Source organism: Equus caballus, chromosome 1 (assembly GCF_041296265.1).
Source record: "Equus caballus isolate H_3958 breed thoroughbred chromosome 1, TB-T2T, whole genome shotgun sequence".
Taxonomy (NCBI): domain Eukaryota; kingdom Metazoa; phylum Chordata; class Mammalia; order Perissodactyla; family Equidae; genus Equus; species Equus caballus.
The window spans coordinates 132,541,134-132,558,985 of record NC_091684.1 but is presented as its reverse complement, the minus strand read 5'-3'; the positions used below and the strand labels follow the sequence as shown (position 1 = coordinate 132,558,985).

Here is a 17,852-nt window from a genome sequence, read left to right as displayed (position 1 = left end):
TGTGCTCTGAATGAAATAGCCACTCCCCTGCTTTAAAGTAATCCGTGGCCCCCACTCCCCTTGGGGTGAGACCCAAGTTCCCCAGCCAGCCATTCACAGCCCCTCTGACTGGCTCTCCAACATCATCCACCCAACCTGCCTCTCTTGGATTTGCTATTTAATTGTTCCCTTAATGTTCCATGATGTGTCATCCTTGCACCTTTACTTATGCTGTTCCCTTGATCCGGACACCCTTCCCCTGTTCCTCCCTTGGCCAAGTCAGCCTTGGAGACTCTGCTCAGGTATCACCTCCTCCAGAAAGCCTTCCAGTATGCCCTCCCATCCTCCAGTGTCCCAGCCTGTTCACACTCTGCCTCTGTTTCCTTGCTAACAGCAGAGACCCCAGCTGCCTTCTCATCCCTGTGACCGTGTTGGTCATCGACACAAGGGGCAGGAAGACATTTTCAGTGGGTGGCAGTGGGATCAGGGCCTGCCCTCCTCACGGCAGCCTGGAAGGTGGCGGAACTCCCGGGCCCGCCCCTGGCTTCCTGTGGGTTAGAGGCTGTAGTGCGGGGTAGGAACGTGTGGAGGAGGGGACTGTGCAGACATTTCTGGCGGCCCCGCTGATCCAGATCTCTGCAGCCACCCTCCATGCCCCAGTCCCACAGTGGACCCCACATCCTCGCCCATACATCCCTGCCTCCACCAGTCTGCAGTAGGGGAGGGGACCCCCTCAGCTGCCCCGCATCTCTGCATACTCGATCTGGTCCCATTAGGACAGCTCCCTCACTGTGCCCCTTCCCACCTCCATACCTTTATTCATATTGCTTCCCCCCTTCCTGAAATTGCTCCTCCTCCTCGAGTCCTGCCCATTCTTGAGGACCCAGAACAAGTCCTACTTCCAAAGCCCATGCCCACACAGCTCAGGGTGGCATCATAGGGTCCCCAGTCTCTCAACCACCCAAAGGGATGTGGCTATGGGTTCACCTTTGCCCCCCACCCAGTGCCCCACCCAGCATGGGACCAGAATACCCCAGCCCCCCCAAACCCCATAAATGCAGTGTCAGCTTTTGGACAGCGTGGGCGGTTTCCCCGGTGCCCCTCCCCCTGGGAGGACTGCTCTCAGGGACAAGTTTATTAAGGGGAACACACTAACCTCTTTCATAGTATCTAAAGGCATACCAACTACAAAAACATCATGCTCTCAAGTGTGGGCAGCTCGCTGTGGGGCCTGGTTTGAGCTATGACTTTGCTGCCCGGTAGGAGCCCACGGCTTCTTCTTGGGCTGCCTTACAGGCCATGAGGCCCCCGGGCAGGAGGGGGAGAACTGGAGGAAAGAGGAAGCACTGTGTCTGGTTCCATGGTGGTGCGGTCCAAGGTTGAGGTGGGTCTGAGCTGGAATGTGAGGTTGTCCCGCCTGAGTCACCACCCTGGTCAGGAGGCTTCAGGGAGGCCATGGAGGCTGACAGCAGAGCCAGCACGGGGAGGAGCCCAGATGTGGCTGCCCAGTTTCCACGGGCTCCCCGGCCAAGGGCCTAAACCACTGATTGCTTTCTCCAGAGCCTTCGCTGGCTTCCCAAGGTCAAGGGGACAGATCAGAGTCTTCCGGATGCTTGTAGTGCGGACAGACCTCCAGCCAACCACGGCGACCCTCAGCCTCTGGGGCTGGTCACTGGGGCCCTGATCCGGGGGACCTGCTGGCAGAGCTGGTGCCAAGGAGAGAGGCTGCCATGGCTGGGGTGATGCTGGGAGAGCCGAGGAAGGAGTGGGCTGGGAGGAGGGGAAGCATCCCAGCACAGACGAGGACATGGTGGCTTGGCCGTCCCTACCCTCAGGGTTGGGCACCGTTGGCCCGAGCACCTGACAGGGCTGTCTTCCGGAAGGCCTGCAGGGCTGGGTTGTGAAGCAGCGTGTATGCCAGACCCCAGCGGGCCCTGCCTCGGTGGGCTCTGGGCCTTGCTCCCTTGGCCGTGGGGTCCTTGGTCTGCAGCAACTGCATCCCTGAGAGGGAGAGACCTTCTGTGAGTCACTGAATAAACACCCAGCCAAGTGCCCTGGCACCTAGACCTGAGCAGAGTCTGAAAGTCCCTTGTGCAGTGTGGGAGAGGCTGGTGAGACTGGGGTTCCAGGTGCTGGCTCATAGGCTGGGAAGTTGGGAGAAGCAGAGGGGTGTTTGAAAGGCTCAGGATGTCATCCTGCGGGTAGCAGAGAGAAGAGGGAGAGGACAAGCTTTGTGGAGGGGACTGGAGGCAGGGCTGGGACAAGGTCCTAGAGCCAGCTGAACGTCCCCGTTCCTACTACAGACTTCCAGGCAAGAGGGAAGGGGGAGGACACACAGAGCAGGGGGGGTGTCCTGGGGTGACAGAACCTTAGCGTGACAGCCATTCCGCTGTGTGAGAGGGTGTGTGCCCGGGCATGTGGAGAGAGAGTATGTGCTCAGAACATGGGAAACGTTACCCTGAGCCAGACCAGGAACATCCCCACCCCCTCTCCCCGCAAAGGCCGCCACTGCCAAGAGGAAATGGGCTTTCTCTCCAGTGGCGCTCACGACCTTGTGTTAGGGAGAGGGCATGCCTTCTTCCTGGGAGCAGCGGGGTGGGCTCCATCCCCCATTCCCCGGGGGAAGCGCACCTTCTTCTTCCTCCCCTGGTCTGAGGCTGTCCTGGGGGGCCCTTGGGGGCCGGGGCCTCTGCGTTCGCAGGAGCAGGGCACAGAAGGTAGTCATGGCCGGATGCGACTGGCTGACCTCCATCTTCAAGAAGTTGCAGTACGTGTGGTAGCCTGGGGGGATGGCAGTGCTGGGGAGGGGCCCCCAGACAGCCCCTCACACACGGGGAGTGCCCTGCACACCCTGCATGCAAGCACGTGGGCCCCTGAGCACACGGCACACGCACTGCACGTGGGCACATGTGGACATGCTGTCCGCTGCACACCCATGGCACGTGGATGCACACATCCTCCGGGAACAGACTCACACTTACATGAGATCAGGGTAGACCGTCCCTCACGCTCGGGCAACCTGAGCAACCACCCCCGCCCTGCCCCTGTCGGGCGACCTTACAGGGGTCAAGAGTGGCGGCTCTCTGTGGCAGCAGGCTGAGGTCCATCTGGCCGAGGTGGACGGCATTGTAGAGGGCAGAGAGGAGCACTCGCCATGTGGCTACCACAGCACCCACCAGCACGTTGATGGGGAAGAGAAGGAAGGTGGCTGCGGAGAGCGCTCGCCTGGGTGGGGGAGAGGAGAGGCTGAGGCAGGTCCCCACACACAGAGTCCCCTCCTCAGGGTCAGTGTCAGACCTGGATGACCACAGCTGCTATGGATTTATTGAGTGCCTACTGCTTACTGAGTGCACCTTCTGCGCAGCCTGCCCTGCGCTGGGGCCGCTCTCTCAACCCAGCTCACCCTCCCCACCACCTGAGAGACAGGCAGTATTACTCCCTCCATAGAAGGGAAACTGAGGCCCAGAGAGATTGGGTGACTTAGCTAAGGCTGACTGGCTAGTGATTGGCAGAGCTGGGGTTTAAGTCCAGGTCCACCGGGTTCTCTCCATGACCTCAGTGTCTCCCTCCTCCCCGTTCTGGGTCCCTTGTGCACTGACTCTGAGTCCCTCCTCGGCTGAGGTTTGCCCACAGCCTTGCTATCTGACACGGAATTAATGTTTCTGTTAACCTCCTTCTTGCAGTGGGGCAGGCACAGGCTTTTGAGGGCACAGAGGGTCCAGGAGAGAGCAGTGCTGATCCCCACAGCAGGAAAGGCTCATGGGGGTATTTCTAACAGGTAAACAGAGAAGTATTTTGGAGTAAGCTGGGCCACTGCCCCCTTTCCCTGTGTAAGGCAAGCTTTCTTCACTACTCTCTGGACTCCCTGAGAGAGACGGTCGTAAAGGCAGAAGTGCACAGAAAGAGAGGCATCAAAGAGGAAGCTGAGGGCCTGAGGGAGCCACAAGCCTAGGAGCTGCCTCACTGGTTGGTCAGCTCTGGGCGTCCATGGCGAGTCTCCAGGAAGACCCAGTGGGCTGCCACGTTCTGCAGGATCACAGCCAGGGCCAAGGTCAGCCAAAAGGGCCTGCGGATGGCATGGGGAGGGCGTCACTGTTAGTGGCCCTCTGGGAAGGGGTCCCAGAGCCCTCTACCCCTGCCTCACCCACCATGAGGACTCCAGGGCTCGGAGGAGCAGAAGGTTCCTGCCGTGGAGCATTGGCATGAACACCAGGAAGGCAAGGGCCGTGGTCCCCAGGAAGAAGACAATCTGCTGCACCAGGAGCCCTGTTGGCGCGGGGAACGGGGGAGGGGAAGGGAAAACTCAGGCTCTGCGGGACCCAGCCCACCCCTGCCACTCCCCAGAACCCAAGGGCTGTGGAATTGGGCAGACCTGGTTTCAGACCCCTGCTCTGCTGCTGCCTAGCTGTGCCACGTGGAGTAAGTTACTCTGCCTCTCTGAGCCTCGCTTTCTTCCTCCATAAGATGGGGACAGTGGTCCCTACCTTGGAGGGCTGTCGTGAGGATCCAATGGGATAATGTCTGTGGCAACTCTTTGAAAACCACAAGTGCTTTACAAACATTGTTCTCCCCCAATTGCTCTGAGTCCCTGGGGACAAGACCGCATTTTAAATTAATGTTTGCATTCCTGCTGGCCAGAGCCTGGCATATGGTGGGTGCCGGAAAGTTGTCAATTGAAACAATTGGCTAATTGTTTACATGGGGTAATGTGTACCACAGGGCTGGGAGGTATAAGGTCTACCAAGATGAGGAATTGCAACATTTAGTGCTAGTAATTCTCTGCTCCTTTACTGTCCTTCTCTTCCTCCCCCGCGAGGTGAGAGTAAGAGACCCCAGCTCCCTCACATTGCAGAGAGCATTATTCAATGCAGAGCCCAAGGGGAGAATCAGAAACTCTGCTGAGGGGCTGGCCTGGTGGCACAGCAGTTAAGTGCACACATTCCGTTTCGGGGTCCTGGGGTTCACCAGTTCGGATCCCGGGTGTGGACATGGCACTGCTTGGCACACCATGCTGTGGTAGGTGTCCCACATATAAAGTAGAGGACGATGGGCACAGATGTTAGCTCAGAGCCAGTCTTCCTCAGCAAAAAGAGGAGGATTGGCAACAGTTAGCTTAGGGCTAATCTTCCTCAAAAAAAAAAAAAAAACACACACAAGAAAAAGAAAAAAAATAAGAAACTCTGCTGCGAAGGATCCTGGAAGTTAATCTAGTTCAACTTCCTCTGGGCGGGACTGCCTTTGCAGCCCCCCACAATGGCCACAAACCCTGCTTGCATACCCCCAGTGACAGGGATCTCATTATCTCCCAAGGCAGCCCACTGTGGCATAGCCGTCACTTAACAAGCAGGAATGCACCTCATTGAACTTCCTGCCTTCCAGGCCTGGGTCCCTCCTCTGTGTAAACACCTAGTGGCACCCAGGGGCTGTACTCATGTGAGGGGTATCATTTCCTCAAGGGCTCCTGCACCCCCTGCCCCCTACCCAAGTGAGCCTCCCAAGGGCAGGGAAGGCAAAGCGGGTCCCTCCTCTTGCTCTTGCCCCGGAGCCTGCCCATCACAGGCAGATGCCTAGGGCCAGCCAAGGCCTGCTGAGCATTCCCCCGTCCCCCTGGGGTTAGTGTCGGGGCACGGAGACCAGGCAGAGGGCATGGGACTCACCAAGGCAGGTGAGAGCAGTCTGGTAGGCGCTGAAGCTCATCCAACAGAATATGGCCTGGCGGGAGGGGCGGAGGCTCTGGGGCAGGGCGCCCAGCTCCAGCACAGCCCCTCGGTGCAGAGCTCGCAGGTTGGCCCTGGGGTGGGGCGGGGAAGGCAGGGATCTCAGGGAGCACGCACACTCCTTACGTTCCTCCCCTCGGCCAGCCTCGGGTGGAAGTCCCAGTCTAATGACAACCCGTGGCCGTGGGCAGGGAAGCCCAGTGGAGGCTCCACCCCAGCCTGGGAGGCCAGGGAGGGCTTCCCGGAGGAGGTGATGTCTGAATAGAGTCTTAAAGGATGAACAAGAGTAAACTGGTGGGGAGCGGGGTGGAGGTCAAGGAAGGCAAATTCAGGCAGAAGACTCAACCCACACCAAATCAGAAAAGTGAGAAACAACAGGAGGAAGGGAAAATGACTCGCACGCAGCTCAGCCACAGCTCAGGGCAGGCAAAGTCTTGAAGGCCTTGAATGCCAGCTTGAGCAGGACCAACCCTGTGAAAAAAGATCCCTGGGCAGCACCCCTGAGGCCTGACAATTGCACTGGGCATACGGACCAGTTCTCCGACATTGCTAAGTACCCGGACCTCCTCTTCCCACCCAGGCTATTCCCAACTAGAACCTTCTCCCTCTGCTCATGTTTCCTCAGCGCTCCTTATCATTCACCATGAAACGGCCAGTGTCCCGACACCAGCGCAGCCGCCTCCTCCCTTGCCTCCGCACAGGTCAGGCTCGCTCCAGCCTCGAGCTCCTGCTCACACAGGTCCTCCTGCACAGCACCCTTCCTGCTGCCCCTCCTCCCTCTTCGTCCATTGCCAGGTAGAACGCCGGCTTTCCCAGGCCCTTCCCTGCCTGATGCAGCCCGCCCAGGGTGGCCCCTCTCAGAGGGCTGCCTCCCCACGCCAGCCCCGAGTCAGTCAGGCCCTATATCACTCACAGATGTTTCTCCAACCAGACAGGAATGCCCACCTTCTCCACCCACCACAGCGCAGCTGGCAGGTGGGCTCAGTGACAACCTAGGCCTGCAGAGGCTCTCCCTCCCTCCAGCCCCAGGGCTTCCCCTACAGGCCACCTCGGTCAGGAGTCCTGCAGGCCCCTAGGACCCCAATCCCTCTCCCATCTGCCCTGGGGAGTCAGAGCCTGCCACTAACCTGTGTGTCACCAGCGAGCGAATCAGCAGAAGGAAGGTGAGTGAGCAAGACAGGACCAAGGCCAAGATGTAGCAAACTGGAGGGGCAGAGAGGGAGCAAAATGGGAGGTCGGGGCCTGGAGGGTCTCCTGGGGGCCTCTGAAATGCTGCCAGGCTGGAGCCTGGGGGGTGGTTACCCCTGCCCCACACCCCACCCTGAGTGGAGGCCTCTTGCCACATGCCCCGTTCTCAGATCCAGTATAAGTTGATGATCTCAGCAGGCCATACTGCCAGGAGACAAGTGGTGGCCAAGACAGGGAGAGAGACCAGCTCTGAGGCTGCAGACCTGGCTCTCACCCTGGCTGCTTCTTCCATTGCTGTGTGACCTCCAGTGAGCGACTCCATCGAACATGGCAGCTGACTTCAGCTCCACAGCCTCCTGGCCGTGTGGCCTTCAGGGGATCATTTCATCTCCCAGCCTCAGCTTGCTCAGGACCCTGCTGGGCTGCCCATCTCCCAGCATGATGTGAGCCATGAAAGCCACCCGGGGCCTGCATCAGAGGCCTTTGTTCAGACACAGAGGGTGTGAGTGCACGTCAGTGTGGCTGAGTCGATCAGAATGAAGGAGGCGACAGCAACCACCTATCTCCCGGGGTGTGGCCTGTCCTCCCCAGCTCCTGGCCCCCCTGCGCCATGCACATGGATCATGAGTTTGCTGTAACCCCAGGGGCTGGGGGAGAACACACGGGGTGTTGTGAACAAGCCTGAGATTTAAGTACGGCAGGGATGCGGGGCTGCAACCCTTCCACCCTTCCTCTGCATCCAGCCCGGCTCTGCACCATCAAAGCAACCCCAGAGGAGAGCACAGGAAGACACGGGACCAACAAGGAAGCTGAGACACAGAGAAAGGGCCTGACCCACCAGCCACACTGCCAGGAAGTGACAGAGTGGGGTGCAACCATTTCCAAGTAGACCCAGAATGAGCCCAGGGTGCCTGCACCCTGAACTCATCAGTCAGCCCAGGGAAGTGTTCTTGGTTCCTGTGTCCCCACAAGAGACTCAGGAGGGGAGCAAACACCCGTGGAAAAGGCAGCACTAGTTCCAAGTAGCCACAGGTGCTGGAGAAGTGGGTCTCGCACTGGCAGCACATTAGCATCGCTTGGAGCTGTTAAAATCCTCGTGGCCCAGGCTGCCCCCTAGACCAATTAAATCAGAATTTCTGGGCGTGGAACCCAGACCTTAGCTTTTGTGAAAGCAACCCAAGTAATTCCAACGTGCAGCCAGGCTTGAGAACCACTGCGCTGAGGCTGTCGTAAGACACAGCCTTAATGATTTATTTCTACCGGCAATTGATTGAATCAATCCACCAACTGACACGTATAGAGTGCCCGCTACTGCGGTTGTCAAACTCGGGCCTGACTCAGAACCACCAGGAGGGCTGTTCCATCACAAACGCTGGGCCCACCCTCGGGGCTTCTGCAGTCTGGCCTGGGACTTCGCCTTGGGCCTTTTACAAAGTCACCAAGGTATTCTCAGGTGCACCCAGGGTTGAGAAGGACTGCTGCAGAGACCTGAGGACTCTCTACCTGGCCCTGGCTCACTCCTCCAGTGGCAGAAGGGGCACTTTTCTGAGAAGTAAGGCTTGGAGAAAGCCCTGGGCACGCGCAGCTCTGCCCTGCTCCATCTGTCCTTCTGGAGCCACTCGGCACCAGTGAAAGTGTGTTCTGGACGGTTTCTGCCAGGAGGTGAGGGGTCTGCCTGCTAAGCCTGCCCAGCTGAGCGAAGATGTTGACACGGGGTGAGGGGTGAGCAAGCTCGCTGGCCCCAGACCTGGCCTTGATCTCCATCTGTCTACCTCCTGTTCCTCTCTTCCCTCAATCGGTTCCAAACTTGGGTCCCTCCAAATCCTAGTACCCATAAAATCTTCCTGCTCTTTGCCTTCTCTGGGACCCTGTACCTGCTTCCTTCTGGGCCCTGCTTTGCAGATTGATCTGTCTTCCCCGACTCGATCAAGGGCCTCAAGGACAAGGTTGCCTTTGTAGCTTCAGCACCCATTTTGAAAGTAGGGAAACTGAGGCCCAGAGAAGTGAAGTGGCTTGCCCCAGGTCCCACAGCTTGTGAGCGATGCAGCAGGGATTCTAATCCAGTCTGCCTGACTCAGAGTGTGAGCTCTCTGTGAGCAATGCTAGGCTTATGGTCCAGGAGCTGGGTGGGCAGCCCTAAACAGGCTCTCAGAGCTCAGAAGACATTAGCTCCTTCAGCTGAGAACAGACCAAAGGGCCCTCAGCCCAGATCTCATCTCCGTTCTACCCCTGGCTTGCTGAGTGCTTTGGGCATATCTCTAATCCTCCTGGGCCTCAGTTTTCCTTGTCTGTGACCTGGGAGAGTAAACACTGCTCTGTTTGACCCCTGAGTCCAAGAAGATCCGAAGTGGGAGTATTTGAGCTTGGAGACTGCAGCTCTGATTATAAGCAGGATCCATTGTCCTGGACATGCCACTTCCTGCCTTGGACCCTTGATTTCCCGCTCTGTGAGATGGCATCGATGATGCTGACCTAACAGGGCTGCTGTGACAAGGTCTGAGCTTGGATGTGGGCTGAAGTGGGCCACGTCTGCTCCTGCCTGTGGCCCAGACTGCAGCCAACTTGGAAAATCTCCCTGGAGATGCCATTTTCAGTCCTCCCAGAATTTGTCACTTGTCCAGCTTCGGGCCTCAACTGCAGTTCCAGGGCAGCCTCTGGTATGGAGCAGAGGCGCTCAGGAAGATGGTGGGAGTGATGGTCAGGGAAGGAAGCAGTCCCTGCACACACCTCTGCCCACCCACCACTCCCTGCCCCTCTCCATTCCCAACATGCCTAGTCTAAGGGACAAGGATGATGTTAATCGTCAGGAACAGATGCAGAAAAGTCACACTTCCACCTGCAATACTGGCAGCCTAAGCTCCGATCATCACATATTACTCTCCAGGAGCCGGGTGCCCATACCAGCCAGGGACTGCCAATTCGGCAAAGGATGCAGGCCCCACGATGCAGGTCCTGACCACCAGGTTTTGTCCCAAGGTGGTAGAGAATACCCCAGGGGAGGCATCAGGAGACTGCATTCTTCTCTTGGCTCCACTTCTGCCTGGCTAGATAACCTCAGGCAAATCCTTCCCAAGTGGCAAGTGAGGACACTTCTCAGCCTCCCCACAAGGCTATTGGGAGGGCCTGGGAGGTAGGGGAGGTGGCTAACAGGCTAAGGGCTGAAGGAGGCACCAGACCACAGAAGGGGAGGCTGGTATGGTTCCCTGGCCTGAGGGCTCATTGTCAAGGGTGGGAAGGAGAAAGGAAGTGGCCCAGAGGGCCAGGGATTGGGGAAGAGAAAGCATCCACCCTACCCGACCCCATCCATCTGCCATGGGGATTTGCTCAGAACCTGGCCCCTGTCACCCATCACTGCCTCCTTTCCTCCATCCCCACCCTCAGCAAAAGAGCCAGGGCTGTCCCCTCAGCTCACACATACCATGGCCTACCCCACCTCCGTGCCTACAGAGCTGGGTGGGGGTGGGAAACACCACCCAAGATGACGAGGGGCTGCTGAGATGACCCTTCAGGTCTCAGACACTTGGAACTGGAAGCTCCAACCGCCCCAACTTAGAAATGAGGCAATGAAGATACAGAGAAGAGAAGAGACGTGCCCAAGGGCATCCAGCATGTCCGCGGCAGTCTGGGACTGAGCTCAGGCATCCCGGCTCACGTCCTCTTCGCTGAGGGTCCTCAGGCACTCCCGGGAGGCCTCACCTTCCAGAGCCCAGAGGTGGTGCTTCACCAGCTCTACCACCTCCTGCCTGTCCTCTGAGAGCACCAGCCCGAAGCCAGCCAGCAGGTAGGAGACGTCCGTGGTGATCCCCGCCCTCACCTTCTGGATGGTGGGCACCACGCCCACCAGCAGCAGCAGAGCCACCTGGAAGAGCCCCAGAATGAGGGTGCAGGCCCTCCCATCCCAGGAAAAGTGTGTCTGAGCTAATGGGGAGACGCTGGCCTCACGCGGCTGCATCCACGTGCCTGTCACCCATCATGACGTTCTCTTCTGCCCTTTAGAGCAGTTTCCTCACGCCCCTAATGAGCACATCACAGATGCACTTCCGCCTAATAGGCCGCAGGAGCGCGTTCAAGCAGAACACCTGTCTGTGTACACCTCCATCTGTCTATCGTCTATCTATCTAAACTTCAGAACAGAAAGTTTCTAACTTTTCCATGTTGGAGAAAACAAAGTGTCATATAAATGAGCACAAGCATTGAAGCTAGACAGGTGTGGGATCAAATCTTGGCTACCCTGTTGATATTAGCCGTAGGAACTTGGCCAAGTCAAATGCACCTCTCTGAGCCTCAACTTCCCCCACCTGTAAAATGCAGAAAAATCATATGTACCTCCCAGGATTTTGTGGGGGTTTTTTGGGGGGGGTGATGGTGGGGATTTATCAAACACACATTATTTCACTAAATCTTCCCAACTACCCAAACAGGAAAGTAATTCTGTTTCCTCCATTTGACAGCTGAGCTAATGGGTTCAGGGATGTTGAGTAACTTGCCCGAGGTCACACAGGAGGTAAATAATGGAGCTAGGATTTACATCCATGTTTATGTGACTCCAAAACTCAAGCTCTGACTCTGTGTGAGCCGACAAGCGTTGAAAGGCTCTGTCTTCTGGGTAGGCCACCATTCCCAAGATGGCCGGAGGCAGCTGCACAGGACTGTGGGCAGGGTTTTTGGAGAGCTGAGCTGGGTCTGAGCCGACACAGGCTTGGGGGCAGGGGCAAGGGTCCAGAGGCAAATGGCACTCCAGAGGCAGGACACACCTGGTAGATGGCTGTCCCCGTCAGGGTGGCGGAAAGCATCAGCTTCAGGGGGAGTCGGAATCCTGCAGTCCCCAAAAGGAGGGTCATGGTGAGCCCCAGCACTACCCAGGCCTGGGAGCCCCATCCCTCCCAAGGGGCCCAGGAAAAGGGCCAGGGCTCACAGGACCCTGGGCCACCAAGGCCAGGCCACGGGCTTCCCCTTGTCCCAAGCTGGGGTTGTTCCTCCTGAAGACAAGATTTTGGGAGGGTAGGAGCTGGCCTTCCATGGCAGCTATTCTGTGCAAGGGAGGGGTGAGGTCACCCGTCACTCTTGACCTCAGCTCCCCACGCCATACCTCGCTGTGGAGTGTAGATGTGCTGTCTGAAGCAGATCCAGGCCTGGGACAGGAAGCCACGCTTGGAGGTGCGGGAGCTGCGGACAGACCCAGGCAAGCAGGACCCTCAGGAGAAGCAGCTGCCCCGAGCCCCGAGCTGGAGCCCGAGCCCAGAGTTTGGCTCATCCCTCGTCTCTGCCGCACCGTGCTGCCCAGTGCCAGCCTCCCAAACAAGCTGCCTACTCAGTGCTGTGCCCTGGCCCAGACTGTGTGCCCAGGGCCTCACCGGCTTTCCAGCTTCTTCTGGCAAAGGAGGGTCCTCAGATATTCCTCAGAGTAGCTGCTCTGCAGCCCCTGTGGGGACAGACAAATGGACGAGCTGATGAGACCTGCCTCAAGCCCTCCACAGGGCCCTGGCTCAGGGGACACAGTGGACACCCAGTGGGTCCATAAAAACTTCTCAGCTGTGGTGGAGCACGGAGAAGGGCCAACTGGTGGGGTTGAGGTCCATGCCCCCCAAAGCCACCCTTTCCTCCTCCACAAATGCGAGACTAATCAGTTTCCTGTTTAAGAAAGCGACACTGGGAAGTTCTTCCTCAGATCTATCTCCAACCCTCTCCTGCTTTACTCAGTCACATCTCACCACTGCTTCCCTCCTGCCCTCTGGCCTCTGCTATCTGAGACTGGGGCAAAAGGGAGCCTGTGTCCTTTGGGCACATCCCTGACCAAGACACAGGACGGGGCCATTCCAGGTCAGATCCCCCAGGCCTCTCCTCCCACTCGAGGGAGATCACAAGGGTGACTGGATTTGTCTAAGCCACATTCCAAGCCTTAAGCTGCCTGCCAAGAGGCAGAGGCCCATGGTAAGATGGAGCGAGCCCCTGGCCCCTCATCGTTAGGAAAATATAGGCCACTGTCACCTGTGGCCATGGCAACCCTGGGATCCAGGGCAGGTGTGGGTCAGCTCAAAGCTTGACTGTGTCCTGTGAGGCTTAAACGTCTTTGACCAAGGGCCAAAGAGGATTTTATTTCTCCCAAGACTTCTCAAGAAGAAAGGCATGCGGTGGAGGGAGAGGCGAGGCAGGAAAGATCCCTGGAAGAGGAGGGAGAGCCTGCCTGGTGCGTGTATACCCCCGGGGCTGCCCCCCTTCTGAGCCAGCTATAAAAATGAGGGGACAACGGCATGCCCGGAGGAGGGTCAGCATAAGGAGGGGAGGAGTGACAAGTCCTGAGGACCCTACTGCTTCCATGAGAGAGCCAAACCCAGTCATGCGGGCCCCTGGGGGACCCGGGGCCTCTTCTCCCCTCACTCCCCACCCCTCCTCCAGACCTTACTCCTTCTTGGGCTCCCGGCTCAGTCCCTCTCCTGAGCTCCAGGCCCACAGTCCACCTGCCTGCCAGACCCTCAGATGCCACACACCCATGACTGCAATCGTCCCCTGCTCTCATCTGGTGTTCCATGTGTCAGCAACTGGCGCTATCACTTGCCTGCTGTCTGTCCCAGATGCCACCCTTTGGGCCTTTCCTCCACCATCCCCATCTGAACAGGAACCAGCCCTTGGGCAGCTGTGTCCTCAGCCCTTCAAGAGAGCCTCGCTGGAGCTGTCCTCTTCCTCCCCTCTCCCAGGAAGAGCGCTCCACCCACGCTCCCAGGCACTGGGGCAAGCCCCTGGGGCAATTTTCATATGGCAGGGCAAATATTTCTCTCCCTGGGCACACCGGGAGGTCCTGGAGGTTAGACATGGGGCAGTCAGCTCTGAGTCCGCAGCACCTAGCTGGGGGCCTGGCACGCGACAGGCGCTTAGGAGCCTCACTAATAAGACTGCCATATCTTGTCAGAATTCTCGCTCGCCAGGATGCTTCCACCCACCTATCCAAAACTTCAGAAATATCTGCTGAGGGGCTATTATGTGCTAAGACCTGCCTGGTGCTGCAAATTATACAGAACGAAACAGACGTAACCCATCTCTGCCTCTTTACTCTGGCTCTTTCCTAGTCCTGCAAAACCTTCTCCTTATTCTCTCCACTCTGTCCTTCCTGTCCTTCAGTCCCTGCTAAAGTCCACCTCCTCTAGGAAGCCCTCCCAGCCTCCCTTAGTTCTCCCCTTTATCTGACATTTTCCAACCTAGAGTTGGTTCACGATACGATTTGGCCCCGGGCACTTCTTGAATGGGGCCCACGTCTCCAGAGCTCCTGTTAGGCACAGGCTCCCGGCCTGTCTCCTTCCTCCAGCCGGACCCTCAATGTTTCAGAAACAGGGCACTGACTTCCCCGCCTTCTGGCCCACTTCTCCTTTGTCGCGTCCCCACAGTGCACACAGCTTCGTGTACAGGCATCCTGAGGGCCAGCTGAGGACCCCGCTTAGCCTTTGCCTGGGAAGGCAGGACTAACTGGTCCCTCAGCCACTCAGCAAACCTTTTCTGAGCACCTGCTGTGTGCCAGGCCCTGTACCCAGTGTGACCACACGTGGGACCAACAGACACGGGGGCGTCCAGGGTGTCTTGGGTGCCAAGTAGGAGCCCACCACAGCCCTGTCCCTTTACCTCGGAGCCGGCTGCTGTCCCATGGCTGAAGCTTCTCACCAGCTGCACCGGGTACCAAAGGCTCAGGAATCCGAGGCCCAGAAGGAGAGGCAGGGAGGCCAGCAGGGAGTAGTACTTGTAGACCTGGCAGACAGACGGACACCCAGACACCCCTGCCTTCTGCCTTCCTCCCCAGCTGCAGACCAGGCTCCGTTTCCCTTCCCACCTCACGCAGGGTCCTGAGGGTGGTCTAGGGCCCCACAGGGTCCATCACCTCCCCCCAGCCTGGGCCGCTCAGCACAAACCCTCCTACTGCCCCTTCTCAGACCCCTCGGAGGTGCTTGCCCCACCCAGGCCCTTGGAGGAGGTTATGTAACCCTTCCTCCCACCCCAGGGGCTGGAATGGGGCCTGGAATGAGGACATCTAACTTCTCTGTTCCTGTGTTCCTGGCGCTTTGGACACAGGCCTAAATCTGTCTATGTGCAGTTTGCAACCTGGGCATCAGGGAAGTGCATACCATACCTCCCAGGGATGGGCCCCTTACATATTCATTCGTTTGTTAACTCAATACATTTGTATAGAGAGCTGAGCGCGTGCCAGGTTCTGGATGGTGAAAACAACCACCCAAGCCCTGCTCTCAGAGAGACTCCCTAATGTTCGCCTCCACCTCAGGGATGGGTGTCATCAACTCCATTTACTGGGCAAACTGAGTCTCAGAAAGGTGACATGGTGTCCGCAAAGCAGTGAGTGCCACCCGGCATCATTTTGTTTATTTGTTTGTTTTATTGCGTCTGCCCTTCTGGAACGGCAGCTCTGGGGACAACGGGGACTTCATCTGTCTTGTGCACAGCTGTATTCCAGTGCCTGCAAATGTCCCTGGTATACAGCATGTGCTTCAAATATTTTTGTGGAATGAATGAATGCATGAAGTGATGAATCTGGATTCAAACTCAGGTTGTCTGGCTCTGAGGCCAACGCCACCACCCTTTGGGTACTAGACTGGGCAGCTTCACACTCCCAGCCAGCAGACAGTGAACCAGGGTCTGAGGTTCTGGAATTCTCTTTTTAGCCCTCTGAGACCATCCCCAACTCAGCGCTCGCTGTCCTCCAGCTCTCTTCACTCCCACTCCAGCCTGACCAAGGGGAGGTCGGGGAATCAACGATGGAGGATGTCAGCTTCCTCTTCCTCCTCCTCTGCCTCTCCCCACCTCTGCCCCTCCCAGACTGAAGTTGCTGAGAGCAGGCCCAGCTGCCCCATCCCCTGCCTGTCCCATGGAGGGGCCGAGCTTGGAATGGGCACGTGTTTACAGAGTGGCATCCTGCGCAGGGCACTCGCACAGCAGCAGGGAGCCGGGCACATAAAGAGAGACGAAAGGAGCCATGCTGGTTTACACAGCTCCTCCACGCCCCTCAGCCCCAGGCCGTCAGGAGTCAGCGGTTACCTTGGGTGCCTGGGGACACTCTGCCCTCTGCCAGACCTGGACCCCAAAGTGAGCCCAGGACAGTGCGCTGCCGAGCAGGTGTGCGGCTCCATGCCCGACTGTGGCACAGGCAGCCAGAGGGTAGTAGAGGGCAGGGTAATAGAGCAGGGCCAGCATCCTCCAGGGCCCTGGAAGGCAAGACGGGTAGAGAGACATATGACGGAGGGGCAGGTGCGGGGCCTGGGTCCGGGCCACCCAGGCCTCTCTCCTGTCTCCATCTTCTAAGGCCCTCAGCTGGTTCAGTGGGCAAGAGGCCTGAGTTTAAATCCAGGCTCTGACTAGTCTCAGCTGTGGGATCTCGGGCAAGTTACCTCTGGGGGTCTCAGTTTCCCCATCTGTCAAATGGAGATAACAATAGTAAATTAGCAAGATGAAATGAGAAGGTATACGTACAGTGCTCAGCACAGTGCCTGAGTTAGTACTCAATAAATTAAGCTCCCGCTTCATTATTGTTCCCCTCTCTGACCCTCAGCATCCTCCTCTGTAAAATGGGGCTAAGAGCCACACTTGGCAGAGGCATCGTGAGGACTGGGGCAGCGGCCCCTCTCAGTGGCAGTCGTCCTTGTAACCATCAGTTCCTCGAGCTCAGCTCAGTTCTCCAGGACCTGCCTGCCCCCTCCCCACCCGCCTTCATTGTCACACAGGGCCAGGCTGTCTGGGGACTCAGCTGGGCCCATGGACGAGAGATTCCTCCCTCACAAGAACAGAGGAAGCAGAGAGGGTGGTATTGACCCACAGGCTGGGACCAACGAGGGGGTGGTTCTAGGCCTTGTGGCGGGTTGGGGAGGATAATGAGACAGTGTCCTTTGGTGTGGCTCCTGACCGAGGTGGGGAGCTGCTTGGCTCGCTACAGCAGAGCCCTCCCGAGGGCTCTGAGTCCCACCCCCCCTCACCCCATGGATCCAGCCCAGGGCCTCGGTTGCACTGGGTACCTGGGCTGGGCGGCGAGGCCAGGGTCAGGAAGGGCAGCGGGTCCTCGGCGGGGAGCAGCAAACACAGGGAGCTGAAGAGGACCATGAAGACGGCGGCGGGCACTGTCCAGGGCTTGTCCCCAGCTGAGAAATCCACAGGGCTGGCGCAGAGGCAGGGATAGGACGGGAGGGAGTTGCTCCAGGCCCCCACTCCCCTCGCCTCATGCCGTGTTCCATAACTGGAGGGCTGGAGCCAGGCCCGCTTTCCAGATGCGGGCTAAGGCCCCTTCATCCATCCACTCCACAGACACTGGGGAGCGCTCCTGTGTACCAGGTTCGGGGCCCTGTGGCGAGGGGCCTCAGGACGTCCCTCCAACACAAACACACAGCAGGGACAAGCCTGAGCGCTGCTCCCCCACCCACCCTGGGAGCTCCAGGAAACAGCCGCCTCCACACTAATCGCTCTGTCTGGGCTGGCAGACCATCAGAGAGCTCGGCGAGTCACAACATCCTTGCGCAGCAGCCGCCACCCTGGCCCGGGTGTGGCCCAGGGCAGAGGGCAAACAGCGGGCACAGCTGTCCCAGGCATCACCTCTCTGGGCTCAGGGAAGACCACTCAGGCCCTCTGCTCTCGTTCTAGCTTGAACCTCATGCTCTGAGAGCACATCCTCCTCCACTCTCCCCCAGACCTCCCCCAGGCAGGACAAGCTCTTGCCTGGGTCAGCCAGCAGGGCAGAAACCCCAGGCTAGTTCCCCACAAAACCAGCACGGCAGGACCCACCCGGGTGTGCAGCCTGGGCCTGAGGCTCCATCCACCACCTCCCCCAACACTTTGGTCTCTCCCACACAAGCCTACCCAGTCCCATCTCCTCAGGATCATCCCCACTGCAGGCTCTGGGGTCGTAGGGCTGAAGGAGACGGGGAGAGAGTTCCAGCCATAGGGACTGGAGGTCAGTCCCTCATAAATCTGCCTTTAAGCGTCAAG

General features: G+C 58.3%; 1 protein-coding gene across 15 annotated transcripts in view; it reads right to left on the bottom strand.

Annotated features, from left to right (window-relative positions):
• Positions 1–1,047: 1,047 nt before the first annotated feature.
• The window catches only part of STRA6 (signaling receptor and transporter of retinol STRA6), a 31,962-nt gene continuing 15,157 nt past the window's right edge, over positions 1,048–17,852 (bottom strand). For 14 of the 15 annotated variants that reach the window (XM_070269116.1, XM_023653760.2, XM_070269119.1 and 11 more), the window contains 14 exons: positions 16,889–17,028; positions 15,918–16,084; positions 14,496–14,618; positions 12,239–12,306; positions 11,974–12,050; positions 11,639–11,700; positions 10,581–10,743; positions 6,824–6,899; positions 5,637–5,770; positions 4,128–4,245; positions 3,944–4,045; positions 3,041–3,204; positions 2,611–2,760; positions 1,048–1,980 (listed from right to left, as the gene is read on the bottom strand). In XM_070269116.1, coding sequence (XP_070125217.1) covers positions 1,811–1,980; positions 2,611–2,760; positions 3,041–3,204; positions 3,944–4,045; positions 4,128–4,245; positions 5,637–5,770; positions 6,824–6,899; positions 10,581–10,743; positions 11,639–11,700; positions 11,974–12,050; positions 12,239–12,306; positions 14,496–14,618; positions 15,918–16,084; positions 16,889–17,028 — 1,714 coding nt within the window. In that variant the 3' untranslated portion in view covers positions 1,048–1,810. Of the gene's footprint in view, positions 1,981–2,610; positions 2,761–3,040; positions 3,205–3,649; positions 3,751–3,943; positions 4,046–4,127; positions 4,246–5,636; positions 5,771–6,823; positions 6,900–10,580; positions 10,744–11,638; positions 11,701–11,973; positions 12,051–12,238; positions 12,307–14,495; positions 14,619–15,917; positions 16,085–16,888; positions 17,029–17,852 lie in introns of all 15 variants that reach the window. The other variant, XR_011439446.1, reaches the window with a different exon arrangement.